At 42.3% G+C, this 23,390-nt stretch overlaps 2 protein-coding genes across 2 annotated transcripts in view; both read left to right on the forward strand.

Annotated features, from left to right (window-relative positions):
- GNAL (G protein subunit alpha L) overlaps nt 1–23,390 on the forward strand; it is a 142,383-nt gene that overhangs the window by 109,416 nt on the left and 9,577 nt on the right. The window contains 5 exon segments of the mRNA XM_047696999.1: nt 17,664–17,718; nt 19,127–19,200; nt 19,756–19,814; nt 20,363–20,483; nt 22,965–23,095. Of these exon segments, the coding sequence (XP_047552955.1) occupies nt 17,664–17,718; nt 19,127–19,200; nt 19,756–19,814; nt 20,363–20,483; nt 22,965–23,095 (440 nt within the window).
- Nucleotides 8,921–11,602, forward strand: CHMP1B (charged multivesicular body protein 1B). Its single transcript, XM_047697014.1, has one exon. It carries the CDS (start codon nt 9,041–9,043, stop codon nt 9,638–9,640), a length of 600 nt encoding a protein of 199 aa, XP_047552970.1. The 5' UTR covers nt 8,921–9,040; the 3' UTR covers nt 9,641–11,602.

Consider the following 23,390-nt stretch of genomic DNA (forward strand, 5'->3'; position numbering starts at 1 on the left):
AACATATCAAAGAAACAGGGAGAAAGAAAAAAATACCACTGACATGCGTCAGTGGTTAGAATTACGTATCTTTCTTAACACCAGACCATGTTAATCACATAATAATTAGAACCCATGATATCAGTGAAAAGCTACCTTTCAAATACAAGTTTATTCTATTATTATTTTTAGATTAAGGAAATCTAAGCTCAAAGAGAATTTCCATTTGCTCACTAGCACTTGTATTCATATGACAACAGTTAAGTGCATGGTATGCCTTTGTGTCTTAATTTATTTTATGTTACTGGGAATCTGGAATTCATATTTTGCATTAAGGTGAATGTTCTGCATTATTTCTGTGAGGAAGGAAAGAAAGAGTCTTCCTATCAGCTACCTGAGACAAATGGTAACTGCTAAGAAAGAAATCACTTTGCCATACTCTGCCAGGAGGCAGGCAGTGACTAAATATATCTTCTAAAATCTATGAGACTTAATAGGCCTGTTTCTCATTCGGGTTCTTCCTCTGACACACAGTGTGATCTGAACAAATCACATACTTCGTTGCTGAAAATAGAGAGCCCCAGGGGCACCCCTCCTCAGAAGGCTCTCCCTACAGCTTCCTTCTCCAGCTACATGCTTCCACAATTAGATTCTAAAGGTCTGCTTCCTTGTAAGGACCTAGGGCAGGTAGTGGGACACCGTTGTGGGATGCTGGCAAAAAGGAAACACCAGGAATCTTCCAAGTGAGCAGGAACCATGCTGACTGCAACTTGTGGTTGTTTCTTTGTTCTGTTTCATGTAAGTAACATTGAAGAATTCAGAGAGTCTCACACAGTCCTGTAAGGTGAAATTCATTTAGCTTTGAATTCTCCTTTAACCCCTAAACTGCTCAAAAAAAAAATTTATTTTCTTTTTCCTGCAGTAGTTAGATACACTATTAAGTATTGTTTTCCAGATGTTAATCTTGGCTGGGACTTACTATATTTAGGACATGGTTAATCATGTCCTGAGGCAGCCTGGTGGTTCCTGGAAAGGAAACCACATGTTGAATTTGTCAGGAAGGCTCAGCTGGCACCTCAGTGCCCCGATTGGGCAGAACCTTCCAGGAGAAGAAACTGGGGGAAATAAATACCCCTGCTTTCTGGAACATTACACAAACATCACATTTGCGGATACTTACCTACCGTCCCTGAACGGTGAACTCGGTAAATATTTATGGGATATAGGCATGAGCTGGAAGATTCTAGCCCAACCCCATCAAAGATGAAAGGAAAAGAATGTATATCCATTACGCTTTAGTTGAGATATCTTCCTTCCAGTGACTTGAGTTCAAAACCATTTTGAGGTTAACACCTTATTTATTTTTAAAAGAGGCAAGGTTTCTTTTTTTTTTAAAGATTTTATTTATTTCTTTGAAAGAGAGAGACAGCATGAAAGAGAGAGAGAAAGAGTACACGAGCAGGCTAGAGGGGTTAGGGGAGAGAAGCGGACGCCCTGCTGAGCAGGAAGCCCCATGTGGGGCTCGATTCCAGAACCCCAGATTCATGACCTGAACCGAAGGCAAACACCCAACCAACTGAGCCACGCAGGGGCCCCAAGACGTTAACACTTAAATGTATATATTTTATATATATTTATATTTGTTATATTTAATATATATTAAATTTATATATATAATTAAAATATTTTATTATATAAATATATTTATATAATATAAATATATAATTATATATTTATTTATATATATTTATTTAATTATATATAAATAATTATATATTTATTTATATTTATTTATTTAATTACATATAAATAATTATATTTTTATTATATATAATATATATATAATTATTTATATGTAATTTATATATTTATATATAAATAATTATATATTTTATTATATATAATATAATATATAATAATATTATATTTTATTATATATAATATAATATATAATAACATTATATTATATTATATAATAATATATAATAATATATAATATTAATAATTAATAATAATAATATATAATAATATAATATAATATATTATATTATATTATATAATAATATATAATAATATTATATAATAATATTAATAATTAATAATATATAATAATATAATATAATAATATATAATAATATAATATATATATTACATATAATAAAATATATAATTATTTATATATAAATATATAAATTACATATAAATAATATATAAGTATATAAATATAATATAAATAAAATATTTTAAATATATAATATAGATATATAGATATAGATATAGATCTTTGGCCTCCTTTTAAACCACCAGTGTTCACTGTCTCAGAGAAAACTGAATCCTGCCATAGTACATTATAGAAGTATAGACGTGACAAGAAATACTCTGCTTTGTTATAAAGCTTTTTACATTCTATATAGAAGGGTTAAAAATGAATTATTTGGGGCACCTGGGTGGTACAGTCGGTTAAGGGTCTGACTCTTGGTTTCACCTCAGGTTATGATCTCCAGATCCTGGGACCAAGCCCCCGCCTCAGACTCCACGCTCAGCAAGGAGTCTGCTTGGGTCTCTCTCTCCTTCACCCTCTTCAGCTCTCACTCATGTGCTTTCTCTAAAAAATCAATAAATCTTTAAATAAATAATAAATAAATAAATAGATAGATAGATAGTTTCTAGTAGGGCTCACTGAATTAAGTTGTATTTGGTTTCTAAAATGTTGCTTCTTAAGCTGAAGACTCCAGCTGAAATTAACAGATGTTTATGTTTGCCTTTAATTGCTTTAATTTGGTTTCATTGCCTTGACTATAGGGGATGACCAGGCTTAGCCTTGCATAGACACTAATAGCCAATGACTCCTTCCTTTTTATATATAGTGGGGGTTAAACTAGAATTGAAAGGACTCTAAATGGTTCTCAGAATATGCAGTTGTTAGAACTAGTACTGTCTGCTCTGTGGCCATGGGTATTCTAAATCACTTGACTTAAGCGTAATTTAACTGTGACTTGCAAGCTGTGTCTCGTGGCAGCTCAGACGCAGCATTGATTAGGAATAGGAGTGCGTCTGCCACACACACTTGTTCCCAGGAGCAGCAGCAAGACACCACCACCACCACCATCTCCCAGGACCCTGTCCAAACTAGCTCTGGGGATACTCCCAGCTTCCGGCAATTTGATTTCATGATATATATATACAAGGTGCACCAAGAGGAGGACAAGAGCAAGTTTTCATATGCAGTGAAATTTACTGCCTAGTGGTGTGCACATGAACAATTTTTTAACTCGCGGGTTTTAAGTTTAATGTTCAAGTTTTTTTTTTTTTTTAAGTTGTGTGGGAGCAGCCAGCTTCCTGGTTCCCAGAGTGGCCTGGACAAGCCGGTGTGCAGTCCTACTCATTTGCCCCAGATCAGTAGTTGTGAAATTGCTCTCCACCCAGAACTGTGGCTTCAGGATGCCCCACCAATGTCCCATTAGACAGGCAGCAGGAGATATCGCCATGTGTTTCTTTGGAGGGAAACAAGCTTTTCTTAAAAAGAAGAAAAAGTAGCATAATAAAGATTTCTGGTGAAAAATGGGAACAGTGATTAGAAAGAGGAACACACTCATCTCACAGGCAAAAAATATTTCAGGTTTCTGTTTTCCTTCTGTAATTTAGTTTTTACTCAAATTTTTCTCTCCCTCTGAGGCAGGAACCCCATCAAAGAAGTAGATTTTCTTTCTACAGAATGTTCTGTAAATGGAGTACTCACATAGAAATAGACACAGTCTGCCTTCTCTTTTTTTGCTTAATCTACTCCACATGTTCCTGTGAGATCTGCAAACATCCATCACCAGTTGCTGGCAAAAGGACAATTTAGATAATACACATTTTTTCTTAGTAAATTTTACAGTAAATCTATACAGATTGTTTCAGAGATTTTTTTTAAAATGAGATTTTGCAGTGTATACCATTTTGGTCTGGGGGTTTTTTGCTCAAATTAAGTTTCTAAGATTTATTCATGTGTTGAGTATGGTTATAGCTATTTACTTTCATTACTACATAATATTCAATTATGAAACTCTACAATTTATTTTTCTGTTCTGTTCATGGACAGCTGGGTTGTTTCCAGGTTTGGGCTATAACAAATAATGATGTCCTGAACATTTTGTTTCGTAACCCGGTATACATGTGTGAAATTGTTTCTAGGACAGATAATAAGACATGGAATTGGTGCTCATAGGAGATTCATAGTTTAACTTCATTAGAGAATGCTAATTTTTTCCCAATGATTGTATCTACTGACACCCTCACTAGTAGTGAATGAAAGTCTTCGTTACTTCACACCTTTGTCAAAACACATTATGTCTGAATTATTCTGAGGGTTTTTTTTTAAACTTAGTAGTTTTGAACAGTCCTTCCTGAAGGTGCCAAGGCCTGATGTAGGCATTATTGCTCACTGTTAGATCATGGTTTTATATGTGCCTTTCCAGCTTTATAAATGATGAAATGATGCCCAGTGAGGTCTGGGTCACACAAATGATCACACAGCTTTGCCCAGAACAGAGAAGAAGAGCCCGGTGCCCAATGCCCAGTCAGGACCACTTTGCACACGGCTCCCACGGCTTTCCTGTTGCTTCTTTACTTGGGAAAGTCCAAAACCATCTTAAAGTAAGACTGAACTAAAGAGCGTCTAACAAAACCCAAGCAGGAAAAGTCATGTTTAGAGACTACTTAAAAAAAAAAAAAGAATGAATACTACAATTGATTTTTCCTAAATCCAGATCTTTCTTTGTTACAAGGAAAACTAGGAAGGCATATGGAGCACACACCCCTCCCCACCGTGTCTATGAACATCTAGAACAAGGTGACCATTGCTTTGCTCAGCATGGAAAGAAATCCTGGACTGTCCTCAAAGGGCCAGGAGTATCTAGATTTAATTTTCAGCCTGTCATCAAATTGGTAATTATTCAGTGTGGAGAAGGAACAGGAGAATCCCTGTTAGTATAGTGTTAGTATAGTGGTAGATGCCAAATGAGACCATCAGGACATAGGGAATTCGGATACTCCCAAGAGTGTTAAATTCCCACATCACCAGCCAGCATGCACAACAATGTGGAAGCCCACTCAAGTGCAACTTCTCTGTTTCCAATTCTTTCTTGGTCTCATCTTACAAACCTTGACATCATGTTAACATAATTGAGGTACAATGACTTTGCAGTTTCCCAAGGTTTGAGGACTCTTGAAGTTTTAAATTATAACTGTGTTCTGAAATTTAAAAGTGATAGATATAAATGTAATATATACACTGATACCATAAGTATGTAATATAGTCCTTGAAATGGTCACCAAGTGGGTATATATCAAATGCTGTTTTCTTTGGATGCATTCATACATTCAGCAGAAATTTACGAAGCATCTGTGTGTCCCAGAGGTTGATCAGTATTAGGGGTGAAGTCTGACTTAAGAACCAAAAGTCACCATGGAACCATCTAAAGGGACAGACTGCTACTGAGCAAATCACAAATATATACATAGATACAAATTGTGGTGAGTGAGGAGGAGCTCTAAAAGAGAATTCAAGGCAAAACATTTCAAAACCATGGGAAGACTACCTGTGAGAAGCCAGCAATCATTTAACACACACAATATTTATTTCTCATGTATATTTAGTTCCTTCATTTATTTTGGAATGTCTTTAGATTTAACACGTGACTCTTTTCCAGTGAAACCAAGACATAGGTCCTGCTTAAATATCTCATGTATTAGTTCAAAGGAAGAAAATAGGCCATAGGAGCTAAATTGAAACATATTTTTCTTCCTTGTTTCATGATAAAAATAATTAACTGGTTTGACTCACAGCTTTCTGGAAATGTCTGTACTCTAATCAAAATTTTCTTACAGTCCCTAAGAAAGTTTCTACTTTGGCTGTGGGTGCTAGAAGGTGGTATTATTACTGGAAGTTCTGACTAGTCCCAGGATGGTAAACTGTATACAGAGGGTCCCAGACTTAACGATATTTCAACTACAACTTTTCAACTTTACAATGGTGTGGAACCAATACATATTCAGTAGAAACCATACTTGGAATTTGGAATTTGGATCTTATCCCAGGTTAGCGATGTGCAGTGAGCTCCTCTCCAGAAGGCCTGGGCAGCAGCAGTGACAAGCTCCCAGACAGCCACATGATCACAAGGATAGCACACTTACAACCATTCTGTACCCATACAGCCCTTGTGTTCGTTGCTTTCAGTACAGTGCTCAATTCCATAAGATAGTCAATGCTGGATCATAAAATGGGCTTTGTGTTAGATGATTTGGCCCAACTGTAGACTAATGGGAGTGCTCTGAGCATGTTTAAGGTGGGCGAGACTCAGCTATGATGTTCACTAGGTTAAGTGTATTAAATGCATTTTCAAATTATATTTTCAACGTACAGTGGGTTTATTGAGATGTAGCATACCGTAAATCAAGGAGGGTCTGTATTCTTTCTTTGCACCATGAAATGAGTCCAGAAGATTCTCACGTGCAGTCAGAATTGCCACAGGACCAAAGTTGCCTTTGAAAATATTTCATAAACTCAAAATAATCTCCCCTTTGCTAGCTATGCAAGAAAGAAAGCATGCTAGTCAGAAACAGACCCTGAAGGTGTTCACCCTTGATGGGAAGTAAAGAATGAAGAACTTAGTGACAGAATGTAGGTATAGAGAAGGGAGTTGTCCAGGATTATTCCTAAGGATGTGGCTTGAACAACTGCAGGGACAGAAGTGCCATTTAAGCACCTCTGTTGGGGGTTAGGACTGACAATTCAGTCCATTGAAGGAGTTGCCAAACAGTCTGGCTCCCAAAATTCTCCAGTGTCAGGAGACAGTTGGGGATACAGGAACACGGAAGGAAACTTCGCTCTAGAAGTGTAGAAGTGAGAGTGTTAGCTATAGATCACACGGAACGCAATGGGGTTGGCTGAGAAGAGGGGAGAGAAGAGGACGGGGCCTGAGGACTGCTACTCCTGAGCTCAGGAAGAAAAAAAAAGGAGGAGCACTGGCCAAAGGCAAGTCTGGCCTCTTCTGTGTTCCTGGCTGTCCTGTATCTGAAAATACAGCTTCTGGAACTCCACCCCAGCCCAGAGAGGAGCTGGGCCATCTGTCAATGACTGTACCATCAGGGCTTGTCAGTTGCTTTTATCACCTGACCCTTAGGTCACGTGAACCTTGCAGTCAATGCAATTCCTCAGTCTTCTCAAAAGAACAGCTAGGTCACCAGCTTCTTTTAAGCCAAAGATGGTTAGTCTTTTATTTTTGTTAACCGATTGGACTCCGCCTTGTTTTATTACTGGTCTCGCTGTCTCCGCAGAATCTTATTTCTAATGCTTAGCAGGTGTGTGGTCTCAGGCCTGTTGCTTTGCTCTCTGTGCTGCAGTTTCCTGACCAGTAAATCTGCGGTGTTCGTAGCATCCACCCCACTGGGTTTTCATAATACAGTAGGTGCCCTCAAACCCACAGGCCCTGAATCAGGAATTATGCCCTGTGTGCTAGGGCAGAGACACAGGGTACAGGGGCGGCCCAGAGGAGAGGGCTCCTGGGAGGCTTCGTGGAGAAGGTGGCTTTTGAGAAGGGGCAGGATCTCAACAGGCAGAGATGAATGCAGCGTAACGCCAGGCAGCAGGGACTAAGTATACACCGAGAGAGGAGCATCGAGTGTACCTCACTGTCCACACTGGTCAAATGACACAAATGATCCTAGACTTCCATGCTTCTGTCTGGCTTGACTGGCACATAGGAGAAGGAAAGGAAAGAAGGTGGGGGACCCAGTATGTCTCCTAGAGAAGTTCAGCGTTTATGCCCAGGTTTTGGAGCAAGTGAGCCATATAATCAGCACTGTGTTTTCAGAAGATGCAAGGGGCACCAGCACTCCTTTACTCTGCGGTTCAAGACTGCTGGCAAGTTACTACAGGAAACTGAAACAGATGGTTGGTGAGACGCCGAATGAAAATTTTCTCTGAACAGAATTAGCTCTCAGTATTCATTTTCAGCCTGGCTCCTTAGGGCAGGTTGGGCCTTCTTGTATTTTGTTATTGTGTGTACCTGAAGAATCTTTCAGGAAAACAAAAAACTACAGCACACACTGATGCCATTTGAAAGCCTGAGTTTTTATAGTGACAGTTTGATGTATCCCAGTGGGGGTGGGTCCCAATACTTCATCATTCTTTGCCTTCATGATTTAAAATGACAGTGTAGCCTGTCAAAGTTAACTGTAAGTGAAGTTCCTTGGATATTTATAAAACATCAAATAGATAGAATTGTGTCAGCAAAAGATGGCTCCTTTTATGACTAAACCACAGAAGGATTTTTGGATGATCGTTGCTGGCGACACATCTTTACGCTGAACTGAGAGCTGCGGGAAGGATATGGTGGTCCATGGTTGTGAAGGTATTTTCATCCCTTGCCGTAAAGAGTATCCGAATACTCCAAGCAAGTCAATGATGCAACTTCTGTTTTGTTTTGTCAGTGATTTCTTGATCCACGGTTTCAGGGTCCCCTGAGAAAGTGGCAGTTACTCATGCAAATAAAGAAAGCATTAGTCTGCAAACCTAGTTGACGCTTTGCTGCTTTTAAGCCCTTTTACCAGATACCTTAAGGCCTGCCAGGCTGGAGTTCAGAGATTTTTTTACTCGTAGTTCTAGACACAGCCTGCCTGCTTCGATGGATATATTCCCAGGTGTGCGTGGACACTAGTTTTTGTGAATTTACTAATGCATAAATACTTTCAAAACTGGGCTTAGAGAGCGAGAGCCCTAACCGACAACCACTGCGTCCAGGGCAACCGGACCCGCGTCTGCGTCGTCCGGTCCGAGCCCCGCCTCCAGGGACGTGTCCTGGCTCTCTGGTCCCCTAGGCCCCGCCCATGGCCCCGCCCCACGTCCCGCAGGCCCCACCCCGGCGCCGGGTTCTAACGTCACCGTCTGCGCCGCGCGCGGCAGAAACAGGAAGTGGGACCAAAACAAAGGAGCGGCAGCCGGGAGCGGATCTGCCTTTTTCTCCCTCTTCCGAGCTCATTTTGGCCCTGGCCACCGACCCTAAGGAACCGTCCGACTATGTCCAACATGGAGAAACACCTGTTCAACCTAAAGTTCGCCGCCAAAGAACTCAGCAGGAGTGCCAAAAAATGCGACAAGGAGGAAAAGGCCGAAAAGGCCAAGATTAAAAAGGCCATTCAGAAGGGCAACATGGAAGTGGCGAGGATACACGCCGAAAATGCCATTCGCCAGAAGAACCAGGCGGTGAATTTCTTGAGAATGAGTGCGCGGGTCGATGCGGTGGCTGCCCGAGTCCAGACGGCGGTGACGATGGGCAAGGTGACCAAGTCGATGGCCGGTGTGGTTAAGTCGATGGATGCGACGTTGAAGACTATGAATCTGGAGAAGATCTCTGCTCTGATGGACAAATTCGAGCACCAGTTTGAGACGCTGGACGTCCAGACGCAGCAAATGGAAGACACGATGAGCAGCACGACTACGCTGACCACTCCCCAGAACCAAGTGGATATGCTGCTCCAGGAAATGGCAGACGAGGCTGGCCTAGACCTCAACATGGAGCTGCCGCAGGGGCAGACCGGCTCCGTAGGCACTAGCGTGGCTTCCGCCGAGCAGGATGAACTGTCCCAGAGACTGGCCCGCCTGCGGGATCAGGTGTGACGACAGAACCCATTGTGAGGTTTCCTGACCGTAGCCACCTTCTCATATGCTCTGTATATTAGTGAGATATTATACAGTAGAAACTGAACATGCAAGAATGCTGAAATGCTCTTAAGATGCTTCTACCTTTGGGTTTACAGTGCTCACCAGATACACTAAGAAAATCCATCTTAACTGGATTTTAAAGTTCCGTATAGCTTGTGATGTGTATTTTTATAGCTGCCTCTTAACAGAACTAGTGAATTTGGTGTGTATGAATCTTTCTCAAAAATTTGGTCAAAACTATTGTTCCGTGTATTCCGTTTTCTGCCTGAATTTATCAAAGTGGAACTTTTTTTTTAATCTAGTGTAATTGGTAATATCTAGAATTGACAGGTGGTGCATAAAAATTACAGAGAGGAGAATGATTACTTAGATTGATTACAGGGCTATCGATACGTCATTCAACTTAACGGACACTTCTATTTCTGTATATATTTTCTTCTTTGCCATCACATCCAGACTACTGTTCTATTGATCTGTTCTGGTAACTTATACTAAAATTATGGTAGGGCATTCTGCGTAATATTTCTTGCTGTTTATGTTCCGCAGATTTTCTGTGTGGTAGTTCTCCTTTTAACTGGAAAAAATGCCACATAATTTCATTTATTATGAGAAAAATCTGTTGGCTCATTTATATTTTCATTTACTAAAGAGTTTTTCCAAAAGACACAGTTGAACATGACAGTTTCAAATGAACATCTTGAACACATTTTTAGTTCTTTTGCTATTTCAACACTTTAATTAGACTTGTCATAAAGTATGTTAATTAGCATGGCAGTCATATGACTCTGACATTGCCAAAGAACTGTTGATTGGTTTGAGAAAACCCTGGGGTGGTGTGTTTGTAGGTTTTCTTTAATTATTAATAACCAAAAATAGATATAAAATTAGAACTGCATTTTAAGTTCTAATTATTTGCATTTTTTATTTTCTTTTAAAGCAACAACTTGTTGAGAAAAACCTTAGAAATAGAAGTTGGATGTTTTATTTAGCCATGCAAATAACTTAAATATACGTGCAGCCAGCTGGAAGTCTGGGAAGAAGGCAATATGCAGAATGGGACAGCAGGGTTGACCCTCCAAGCCTAGAGCCCATCTGTGCTGTCTTTCGTCTTTCTGGAACAGCAGTGTGTATTCTCTGGCTGCAAAGTAAAGCCCGTAGCCACCACTTTCTCATAGCCTCCAAACATGGAGGCTTTGCCTGGGCAAGTAGATTAATCCAAGTCAAATACTTCAGGATGTTTCAAATTCCCCTTTCCTTCACTGGTAGATTTCCCCGTACAAGAATTAGAGTGTTTTGGAAGATAACTTAAAGGGACTCTTCCAAGGCCTTTGAAAGATTCATGACCAAATTAGTCACCATTATGTTTTCCAGTATGAATGAGTGTGTTTAAAAAAAAAAAAATGAACAGGTATATGCAGATGAGGGTGACCCTCATATTTAAGTGTCTTTATAACTGACTGGGTGTTGTTCCAAAGTTTTCCGTAAGGGACACCTGTCGATTGTCCTCCCTGTATCTTCTTTCTAGAACTCTCCCCTTTTGGTGTCTCTTCTCATCCACATGGTTGCACAGAAGCAGCTATGTCAGTATAGCATGAGTTGTAACCCCTCTTTAGACTGGAAAAAATAATTACAACTTAAAATATAGCTAGTATTCAAACCTTTGGTAAATTAAAGACCCTTTTATAGTACAAATATTCCCAACAAAATTAATATATTTTGTGAGATTAAACAATGCTTGTATATGCCTGAACTTTCTTAAAATATGTTCATTTCAAACTATATGAATGTACATTTTTATGAACCATAAATATTTTCAAAAACATACCAGGCCCATGAATTATTTCCTCACTTTTGCAGTTGATGAAATGCTGAAATGTAAGCCACAGAAGTTTGTCAAATAAATCATTTTAGATTGCATGTTATTGCATGAGTGTGCATCCTGTTTGAAAAACTAAAAAAAAAAATTCAGAGGTAGATTTGGTTCAGAAAGTGGGGTATCTTTCAAACTCCCCGTTACCACCTTAATTTCTGTTTTGTTAACATGGAATGTCCACGTATATTTCTAGAAACCCTAGCAATTAATTCTTTACCATAATAGTTTTGTCGTGGCAACAAGATTCTTGCCCTCATCTTGAAACTAACCTGGGCTAAAAAAAAAAAAAAGAAAGAAAAGAAACTAACCTGGACTGATGATAGATAAAATTTATAAAAGGCTCAAATCAAACATACCGAGGATATAATTAATGTTCCATACAGCCACTAGTACAATTTTTACTCATTTCTTTTTTATTTTCTGCTTTCACATGCACAGTTTTAACATGGATATAGTTGGGGATATAGTGGGATATAGTTTTATGAACTATTTATTTTAGTTCAGATGATACATGTGCCATTGGAAAAGTCTTAACTAAAGCTGTTCTGGAAGTGTTAATGCATATGTGTGCCCTTCAGATAGAGATGTGCTATGAGTCTTGTACACTGCGTTGCCTACCCTGTGTCCTTGATTTTGCAAAGAGCCACCTAAAATAAGCACCAGTCTGATAACCTGATATACTGAACATAGTCTCAAGTTAGCCAAACAAATCTCACATCATAAAGCAGATGCTTCCTCTGTAATATGCACACCATTCTCTAGGAGGCATTTCTATAGCCAAAATCCAAAGCTCAAGACCTTCAATACTATTGGCAAAAAGCTACAAGCCAGTGGACATTGAATAAACTGATGAATAACCACCTGTAATTTTTTTTTTTAATCAACTGACACATTAGTAAAATACCCACCTCGTTTACCTAGGTTTGTTTTTCTACGACTAGATGGTAAAACGACGTCTGTCTTTGTCACAATTACTGGGCCTGGTGTGGTACCCAGCTCAGCTCGCTCCTGGTCGTGTCCCTGGCGTGAATGCATAGCTCCCTTGGGGCTCTTACCACGGTGATGCCTAGAGTTCTCTAATGACAACGTACACAGTGGGTTAACGGGTGCAGTGGGCACTCAGCCAGCGTGCTGTTGTGTCTCCTTGGAAGCACTGTGTCCTTTTTCTTCAGAGCATTTCCCCAAATTGAAATGTTTACTCCTGGTCTTCCAGGTTTATACACCATCCCTCCCTCTTGAATAGTAGCAGAACAAACAATTCAGCAGTTTTTATTCAGAATGAACACAGTAAAAGATTTAAACTAAAGTATATCAGATGTTGGCTATCTGGGGCTTCTTTCTAGAGGGAAAAAAAAAAAAAAGGCACACTTCTGCCTTAAACAGTCCTCAGGAGTTAGGCAGATAAACCATACACGTAACAAGAAAAATGGACAATATACATATACAAATATTACAAAGCCACCAAGATGAACGTTTAAGATTAGTGCACTTGACACCCATGCCATGTTTTATACCTTGACTTTGAAAAGGGAGTAAGTCACAGTATAAGGCAGGATCCCACGCTAATCAAATCATGAACATGAACTACACAGAGAAGGGAATCGGTGTTGCTAGTGGTTAGAACTGGCTTCTTGCAGGAGGTAGGGTTGAATCTGGGGCTTCAGAGGAAAAGTAGGAATTACATGAAGATCGGAGAGGCCCAGAGCCATATGGGGATTTGAAAGGAGTGGAGGGTTTGTTCAATGTCAAGACATCAAAAAGAGCGAAGAGGTTGGCCAGTTGGGAAGGGCTTGGAGGCCAGGTTGAAAATATGAACTTTACCCCAAGGGAAAGGAACAGGAGCTTGAGTCATCAAAAGCTGTATCGTCCAGGTGAAGCGAGGTAGAGCCTAGAGCAGGGTGGCAGGAAAAACAGAGGAAAGGTGTTCTGCAAACTTCAACATGCACAGGGTTCCCTGAGTCGCCAGGGAAACTGCAGCTCAGAACCACCTGGGGATATGGCTCAGCTGTAAATCCCCATCCCCAAGGTCTACAGGTGCTGATGCTGCTGGTCCTGGTCTGAGCACCTACCCCCTTCTAAGTAGCACGGATCTTAACCTGCCACAAACACAGCAGAATTGCTTGGTACTTCGTCACTGCAGGGATAATGTTTTTCTCCTCTATAGTAGTTTTATATCATGTGCATTAGCATTAGGAAGTAAATTTCAGCAACACACTGAGAGAAGTTTCTTATTAACCTTAGACAGAGTTCCAACTTGCTACATTGTCACAAACAAAATAATCGTGGATACTTTTTTTTTTTTTTTTTTTTTTTTTTTTAAGATTTTATCTGTTTATTGGACAGAGAGAGATCACAAGTAGGCAGAGAGGCAGGCAGAGAGAGAGGAGGAAGCAGGCTTCCCACCAAGGAAAGAGCCCGATGTGGGGCTCGATCCCAGGACCCTGGGATCATGACCTGAGCCGAAGGCAGAGGCTTTAACCCTCTGAGCCACCCAGGCGCCCCTCGTGGATACTTTTTAATTACGTTTAGTTGGTGCTTTTTCTCAGATCTCATCCTTTAAAGGTATTTAACAGAATGGTTTTCATCTTTTCATGATCCCTGGTCCCTCCTCATGATCAACTTCCTGGTTATAAGAAGTCTGTGACTTTTGAGTCATTTTAGTGGGGTAGCGGACAGCAGGTGAGAAATAAACAATGAATGCTGTTTTGTGCCAGTATCAAGCAGAGGGGGATCTAAAGGACAAGAATGAAAATGTTTCTACAAATATGACTATCCTCAGCTGTAGCAGGAAGTAATGGGGAAAAAATCAAAGTAAATTGCTTTTTAACTACTTTTTTATAGCGTCCATATCACTATGGTGATTTTTTATAGTTAAAGCTTGGTATTATCTTACAAATCCATATCTAGTGTGAGTGAACCCTCTGGAAGTTTGATTCTTTAATCTGGTTAATTTTTCCACTAAAGAGGCAGTGGCATATTTAAGAAGATGACTTTACTAACCCTTTAAAATGTAGTCCTACAAAATTTAGAACTCATCTCTCTATAGATACTATCTTAGGAGCACCAATTTGAAGTACTTCTAAAACATGCTGGAAAATGCACCGAGTGAACCAACAGAGACTAAGGCAAAAAGCTGGTAGAAATCTACTACTATAGATTCTCTTTCATTCCTTTATGCCCTAGATGGTCTTTCAAAGAACTGGGGGACACATTCACATTCAGGGGGGAGTTTTCACATTTTATTCTCATTGCACAAATTTGAAATGCATGAACTCACAATACCATTCAGTATCAGTAACGATGCAGAAGGGACCCTTGGAAATGTTCATCGATGCCTCTTGGGTCTCGCTTAGATCATTAAGTATCAGAGCCGGAAGGAACTTTGAATATCCATCCTGGAGATTAGGGATGGGAACAAACTTGACATCTTTGCCTTTGTCATTGGCATCTCTGAGCCTCTTATTTTTAATAGTGTTCTGTGAGGTACTCCCACCGCTTCCTTTGGAAGGCAGTCTCTAATCACATCTATCAAGAACTTTTGATGTGTTTTTTTCACCACATTTCACTGTTTCTACTTGTACTAGTTATTACCATCTGAATCAATTCACCCTCCTACCTTCACCCTGTTTGCATCCTGTTTGAAATTGGTTGCTTCCTAAACTCTAACTATAGCCGAGGGTTCCATATTTAGTTTAATTTTCTAGCCCAGTTATTCGGAGATGATCGGTTTCCGTATCGCATGTTCAGTATTATAGGTCTCCTGCCAAGAGGACAGACCATCTCTGAATCAAATTCATGTAGCCCATGTCGTGTAAGGGAAGCAGCTCATCTCCCCACCGGACCCACCTGGTTGTCTGGGTTATAGACCAGAGCCCCTTTCCAGGAGCTGAAAACTCTCTCACTCCGTCACAAGGGTCTTTCTGCCCCTTTCCTGCTAGATGGTCAGGAACTCACTGTGTACTTCGGAGGTGCTCTCCACTCTGCCAAATTGAAGGCCAGCAACGACTGAGCCAAACTACACCATGGCTCTCAAACCAGGCCTCAAGCAAGCCGGACCCTCCCTGGGGCCTCTCATGTTTCCCCCAGCTCCCGGGTTGTCTGCGCTCTGTCCAAACTCCTCCCCCTTGAGAACGAGCTTTGTCCCCAACCAGTTCACCGCCATTCTGGTAGGCACACAGCTGCACCTACCAGGGCTCACGGTAGCCACTCTGGAGAGGCCCAAGCAGATCACGGTCCCTTTGGCCTCTCTGCAGCCTTGCCACCCGGCCATCCTTCTGCAGTCCTTCTCCAGAAGATGACTCTCTGACAACGCCCATGGCGGGCGGTGCCATCACATACCCGCCCCCCACCACCATAGCTGAAATGACCTCATTCCTGATGCTGTCCTCCTGCTGCTTCCTGTCTCTGACAGGAAATCCCTACTGTCGGCAGACCCCCTCTTGCTTCTTCCAACATTCTGCTTGTGGCTTACCTGCACCAGGAGGCACCTCTATTGCAGCTCTAAGGGAGGCCTTGGCTGTGGAGCTGCTGGCCCTTGTGCACAAGGGTGCGTAGGTGAAATGTCACCGGTCAAAATGTCACCCCAGCACCAGGCCACCATCCTGGACCACTAGGGGCTCTCTTTAGCTCTCCAGGAGGAAGGAGATACAATGGCCAAGGGAATTAGGTGATCTTAATGTGTCTTTGGCCTCCCTCTTTCCCATGCTGGAAGCATCTCATGGGCCTGCCATGCAGGCTGGTGGAGGGAGCATGTGGAGATGGGAAGGTGACACCTGTTCTACACTGTGCAAATGCCCACAAGCATTAGAGCATTAGAGGAAGGCCCATCATCACTTGACTTCAATAAAGGAACCCAAACCATGCTGAATTGGACAGGCAAGGAAGTCAGCCATGTCCCTTTAGTCTGGGGCACATTTACTCTCCCCAGGGCTGGAGCCTCACCCCCAATCAGGAGCCCCTCAAACACCTCCCTCCCCTATATGCTCTCCTTCCCTTTGAAGCCCCTGCTGCCCCCTCTGTCTCCAGAAGTAGTTCTTGCTCACCAGGTGACCAGTCCCCATGTCCTCCTGTGTTTTGAAAATCTCCACAGTGTCCATTATGGGCTGGGCCCCTCAGCTACCTGCTGCAGGAGGTGGAGGGGAGCAGACATTCATTCCACAAACAAAGATTCAGGGACCAGGCCTATGCTAGGTGCTGGGGATACCCGGGCCAACAGGATGAAGACTTGTCCTGTGGTTCTTGCATTTTGGAGGAAGAAATAGATAATAAGCATAAAATAAACACATGCGAATCTTGTCAGGCCACGGTAGGTGTCACGTCAAAAAATAAAGCAAGGTTGGGGTGGAGACAGACAAGTCGCCATTTTCGCTAAGATGGCCAGGGTGGCCTCTAGGTGAGGAGGGAGAGCATGCACCCATGGGGCCCCTTGCGTCCACATCTTCTTCCATGCACAGATATGACGTGATTTCCTTTCCCTTTACTCTTGTCTCCTTCCTTCTGTGTGTCCCACCAGATGAAGCCTGGTGATGGGTGCACACAGGCACATGACTCTGGGACTTTATTAGGAACTTGTTACGCTAAAGGAACATCTCTGAGCTCCTGTGTTGTATTTGCACTGCAACATGGTCTTCTGCTACTAGCTTAGCCTCGAAAGAGGCCCCGTGCCCCTTCCCAATGTCTGAGTAGCCCCTCACCCCCAACTGTAGGTAAGAGGAAAGATGGAAAGCAGGGGTAAAAAAAGAAAAATAAAGGAAGAGAGGGAGGGAGGGAGATAGAGAGAGAGAGAGGAGGAGGAAAGAAAGAAAAGGAGAGAGAGAGATGGAAAGGAAGGGAGGGAGGAAGGAAGGAAGAGAGAAAAAGGAAGGAAGAAAGAAGAAAGAAAGAGAAAAAGAAAGAAAGGAAGAGAAAGAGAGAGGACGGAAGGAAAGAAAAGAAAAGAAAAAAGAAAAAAGGAAAAGAAAAGAAGAAAGCAAAGCAGAACTTACCCCAGGTCCCCCACTGGCTCCTGCCCTCCTGTGCTGCTGTGACTCTCCCACCCCCTTGGCCCACTGTCCAGGAGAAAGCCACCCAAGAACACTTCTGAGCATGTGTTGGCTTTCTTTTCAGCTTCCTGGAGAGAATCGACAGTGTCAGTTTGGTGGACTACACACCCACAGACCAGGTAGGTGAGCTAGAGCCCACAGCCACCTACTTGAACTTGGTGAGATTCGGGAAACCCTCACTATTAGTCACTGATTATCTGTAAATGGCTTAAGGCATGAAATCCGTAAAGCAGCCACTTTCTGCCATTGTGTCCACTGTCCCCTGCAAGTGCACGGGGTATAGTTATTCTATACTGACTTAGCTCTCTAAAATTTACCAGATTTCTAAACTGCCAATATGGAAATAATCTTATTTGTGGAATAGAAACAGGCAGTTCCCAGTCCTCTTGGAGCTGTCCACAGAGAGCCAACCTTTGCTTCTCTAGCTTCGTCCCCTCTGCCCATTGTGCTTTGAGCCCTGGCCTGGCTCACATATACAGGTGTGACTCAGAGTTCTGTCTTTGGGCTGAGCTAGATGATAGCACCCCGCAGCCCCTTTATAAGTAGCAGGAAGGAACCTTCTTTGCCCCGCGCCCCCCCCCCCCAACCCTTGACCATCAGGCATCTGCAGAGACTCAATCACCCTGAAGTGCTCAGCTTAGGAGCCCCACCCGCAGGCTCCTCTAGAGCTACTGAACTCCAAAGAAGCTGAGTGCTCCCTTCAAACTGCTCCTCTGAGACTCCCCCAGGGTCTGTGTCCCCCTGGAAGGCCTTAGCTGGGGCCCCTCCTGGAGGCTCTCTCTTCTCAGGCCTGAGCTCCTGTCGCCCCTGAAATTGACGTCTCTGTGAGGCTGACCCCAGGGCTCAAAATTACCCCACAGAGCAATCAAGCCCTTGATTTCTCACCCAAGTGGTGGCAGGCACCAGGAGCAGGCAGCTCTCGGGGAAGGTGCGGCCACAGAGCCCCATCAGGGTCCCCACGTCAGCCGCACCTGTGACAGGACATCCTGGGACCCGCACAGAAGTCATTTTTTTTTTTAAATTCCCAAAGAAAATAAAAGTACAGCTCTTAAGTCTCTAAGACCAAACCAGTATATTAATTGTGACTTTCTGCTTGAGGGGCAGCGGGGGGTGGGGGTGGGGGGGCAGAACATTTATTTGACTTTTTAAGTATTATTGTCTCTCCCACATTTGGAAGAAATGGTTATTTGAAAAACTTGGGGAGTGCCTGGGTGGCTTAGTCTTTAAACGTCTGCATTGGGCTTAGGTCATGATCCCAGAGGTCCTGGGATTGAGCCCCTCATCGGGCTCCCTGCTCAGTGGAAAGCCTGCTTCTCCCTCTCCCACTCCCCTTGCCTCTGTTCCCTCTCTTGCTGTGTCTCTCTGTCAAATAAATAAGTCAAATCTTTAAAAAAAAAAAAAAAAAAAAGGAAGGAAGAGAGAAAGAGAAAAGAAAAGGAAAAAACTTGGTTATTATGGTTGTGATTGCGTTCAGGGCTTTCCTTCCGAAGAACAGTGATGCCATCTGGTTTGTCTTCTTGTTCTCAGGACCTTCTCAGATGCAGAGTCCTGACATCAGGGATTTTCGAGACCCGATTCCAAGTGGACAAAGTAAACTTTCAGTAAGTCGTTAAGAGCAGGCCTCCCAGAGATGGGAGGCCAGACGTACCCCCTCCCCCCGCCCCCGGCTGCCTGCTGGGCCCCTAACAGGGTCGGACGTCCAGCCTTCCCCCCATGGGCCCTGGGGCTCTAGTCTTCCCAGATGTGCCTCACTGCCCTTCTGGATACGTCCATACAGACTCCATGGCCCTAAAGGGGAAGCAGTAAATTTAGGGCAGGGAGGAAGGTGGGAGCCACAGCCACCCGAGGTGAGGACACTCCAGCAGCGTTTGGGTCGGTCCACAGTAGCCGCTCAGGCAGGAGGGTGTCCCGTGTAGGCCGTCCTGAGAAAAGAGGCCCAGGCTGGCCTGGTGACTGCAGGGTGAGCGCTGTACCCCCAGAAACAGAAACAGCGGGGTGTGGACTCCTGGGCCCGGCAGGGGTGCAGAACCTCAGAGCAGGCCGAGCCGTCTGCCACGGCCACACGGGGAGCAGGGCCATGGGCCGGGAGCCACGGCAGAGGAAAGACACAGAGCAGGTCTCGCCTCACGGGATTGTGTCCTTGTGTTCCTCCACAGCATGTTCGACGTGGGTGGCCAGAGGGACGAGAGAAGAAAATGGATCCAGTGCTTTAACGGTGATTGCTCTGCTTTCTCAAGACTAGAGATGGAGTCCTACACTCATTCCCGCTGCTGCCCTTAAGTAGCTTTGAATTCGATTCATTACCTGCCTTAAATGTGAATCTAATCAAGAATCGAAGCATCCAAGGGCACCTGGGTGGCTCAGTTGTTAAGCATCTGCCTTCAGCTCAGGTCATGATTCCGGGGTCCTAGGATCAAGCCCTGCATAGGGCTCCCTGCTGGGCGGGAAGCCTGCTTCTCCCTCTCCCACTCCCCCTGCTTCTGTTCCTTCTCTCACTGTGTCTCTCTCTGTCAAATAAATAAACAAAATATTAAAAAAATTAAAATTTAAAAAAAGGAATGGAAGCATCCCAGCTTCACATTTCGCACGGGCTCCTACGGGTGTGTCACAGAAACCACCAGTTGGACACACGGTGCTTCTTTAAGTCTTTCTCATAATCACGGGGTGAAAACGAGGAGTGGTTGGACGCGGGCTTTGTCATGACCGCACAGTGGCTCTCTGTCTAACGGAGGCTCTTCCCTTTCTCTCTCTTCTCCCACGAAGACGTCACGGCTATCATTTACGTGGCGGCCTGCAGCAGCTACAACATGGTTATTCGGGAAGATAACAACACCAACAGGCTCCGAGAGTCCCTGGACCTCTTTGAAAGCATCTGGAACAACAGGTGATAAAAATCAGAAATTCAGTTGCGCCTCTGGAAATGGCAAATGTTCCTTTATGGAAAAGATGCCACTCAGCTCACTGTCATTCTTATAACCCAGATATATTCATTCTTTCCATACTGATAAATCCAGAACTGTTAGCAGGACCTCTTTGTGTCCATCTCAGGTATAGACACACTTAATAAGAGGAGTGTTCTTTGAGGACACTCCGATTTGTCAAGAAGATTTTAATATCTGCTTTGAAGGCTCAAGATCATATCTAGAGTTCAAAACTGGTTTTGTTTGGGTTTTGAAGTTTAGAAAGTACCACCCACACATCACTAGATCATCTCTAGAAGATCCCCTACAGGTCAGAAGCACAGCATAATCATGTTTGAAACTGCTACTGTTGGAAAGGGTCATTATTTTAGAAGGGAATACCCACCAAATGCATACACACACACAATACACACAAAAATATTAAAAATCAAAGTATCAAAAAAAATTTCAAAGTATCTTCTGAACTATTTAAGAAGAAATATCGCCAAGGATGACAAGAAACATTAAGCTGAACTTGCAAAACATTTGGTTTATCAGAGAAGTATTTCTATCAAAAGTGTTCAACAACTGTTCTCAGTGGTATAGTATTAAGACAATGAGAAAGAAAGTGTCAGGAAATACTGGGTATATGGAAGAATACTTTGGAGTCATTAAAAATTTATATATATATCAATATATATGTTATATATAATATATTATATTAATTAAATATATATTATATATGTCACTTGCTGACATATATAATATATACATATATAATATATAAATATATAAGTATAATATGTGAATATAATGTATATGTGAATATATTATATATATTTATATATACATAATTACACACATGAGAAAATGAGCACAATATTGTTAAGTGAAAAAGCAGGTTTTAAAATACCATGATCTTGGGACGCCTGGGTGGCTCAGTTGGTTGGACGACTGCCTTCGGCTCAGGTCATGATCCCGGAGTCCCGGAATCGAGTCCCACATCGGGCTCCCAGCTCCATGGGGAGTCTGCTTCTCCCTCTGACCTTCTCCTCACTCACGTTCTCTTTCACTGTCTCTCTCTCAAATAAATAAATAAAATCTTTAAAAAAAAATAAAATACCATGATCTTGTTTTTTTTGTTTTTTTTGTTTTTTTATTTATTTGACAGACAGAGATGACAAACAGGCAGAGAGGCAGGAAGAGGGGTGGGGAAGCAGGCTCCCTGCTGAGCAGAGAGCCCGATGTGGGGCTCGATCCCAGGACCCTGGGATCATGACCTGAGCCGAAGGCAGAGGCTTTAGCCCACTGAGCCACCCAGGTGCCCCCATGATCTTGTTTTTATAAATATGTCTGAGGGTAGGAAAAAACCTGGAAGTAAAAACATAGCAGTTCTAATAGTTGCCTCTAATAATAATTATGTTTTATTTTTCCCTACGTATTAATTTTTCTATAACTAAAAATTCATTTTTACCTGGATTCTTTATAACAAGGAACAGTAAAGCTATTTCCATTTGGAGGAAAAATGGGTTGTGTTTCTACTTCATAATAAGATTCCTGTGCACAAGGAATCAGTTTGATTCCTTGGAAATAGTAGAATTTACAAAGGCTTTGCTGATGCACGTACTGAGTTCATCTTGAGCCTGTTCTGTCTGTTTAATAAAAGAGAACCTTCCCATCCTTCACTGTCCCTGTACCTGAGACCCTCCTCCCCTTAGCTCGTCCACTGCCGAGGTCTTGACTGAAGTCTAACGTCCTGCTCCACCTTTGGAGAACCTCAGCCTGCTCAGACTCAGCACAGGAAGAACCGAGCCAGCTACAAATTACATTCTGTGTGATTAGCTAATGTCTCATGTATTTCCTTGTTGTTAGTAATGCTCCAACGTCTCATTTTCCCACCCTTTATTAGTAAACTGCACTCAAAAATCGAGGTGTATTTATTCCATAAATAAATCTTAGCTTTGGTAACAGTAAATTTACATTCCCAGTAAAGATGAATTCAAAAATGCTGAACTATGGGGCACCTGGGTGGCTCAGTGGATTAAAGCTTCTGCCTTCAGGTCATGGTCTCAGGGTCCTGGGATGGACCCTGCATCGGGCTCCCTGCTCAGCAGGGAGCCTGCTTCCCCCCACCCCATCCCCGCCTGCCTCTCTGCCTACTTGCAATCTCTCTCTCTCTCTCTCTCTCTGTCAAATAAATAAATAAAATCTTAAAAAAAAAAAAAGAAAGAAAATACTGAACTACTACATCAACTATCAGTATTTATTTATAATAAGGTTTACTTATTATAAGAATGTGTTGCTTGAAGCTGGAGTGGGGGGTCCATGAGGTTGGTATATCAATTCTAATTCCTATACATATCAGGAAGATGACAATGTGGTTCTTTTCAGCAAGTGACTCCTGTGTTACAGGTACTTTCACATACTAGCGGATGTGGACTTTGTATGTTTATTTCTCTCTTCAGGTGGTTACGGACCATTTCTATCATCTTGTTCTTGAACAAACAGGATATGCTGGCAGAAAAAGTCTTGGCAGGGAAATCAAAAATTGAAGATTATTTCCCAGAGTATGCAAATTATACTGTTCCTGAAGATGGTAAGATTTCAAAACTAGTTTTTCCTAAGGAAAAGGATTGATTGATCAGTTGTGTTTTTTTTAATACCCCTATTACTATAGTTCAAACAGTTTCGATGATTTTAGGGAATTCCAGTTAATTTGAATCAATCCTCTGGACTACTGCCTTACCTTAAAGTACTAGTATATTAAAATGTCCCATTTAGGATTCCATGTGTAAAAATGTCAAGGTTTGACTTTCCATTCAAACTGTGCAGTAGGAAACAGGACGCTTTGGAGCGTCTGTCATAGGCTGAATTAAGTTCTGTCTCCTGGT

This window comes from Lutra lutra, chromosome 12 (assembly GCF_902655055.1).
Source record: "Lutra lutra chromosome 12, mLutLut1.2, whole genome shotgun sequence".
Lineage (NCBI taxonomy): Eukaryota > Metazoa > Chordata > Mammalia > Carnivora > Mustelidae > Lutra > Lutra lutra.

Coding starts and splice junctions, on each gene's coding strand:
- CHMP1B (XM_047697014.1), top strand. CDS start 9,041: ATGTCCAACATGGAGAAACACCTGTTCAACCTAAAGTTCGCCGCCAAA.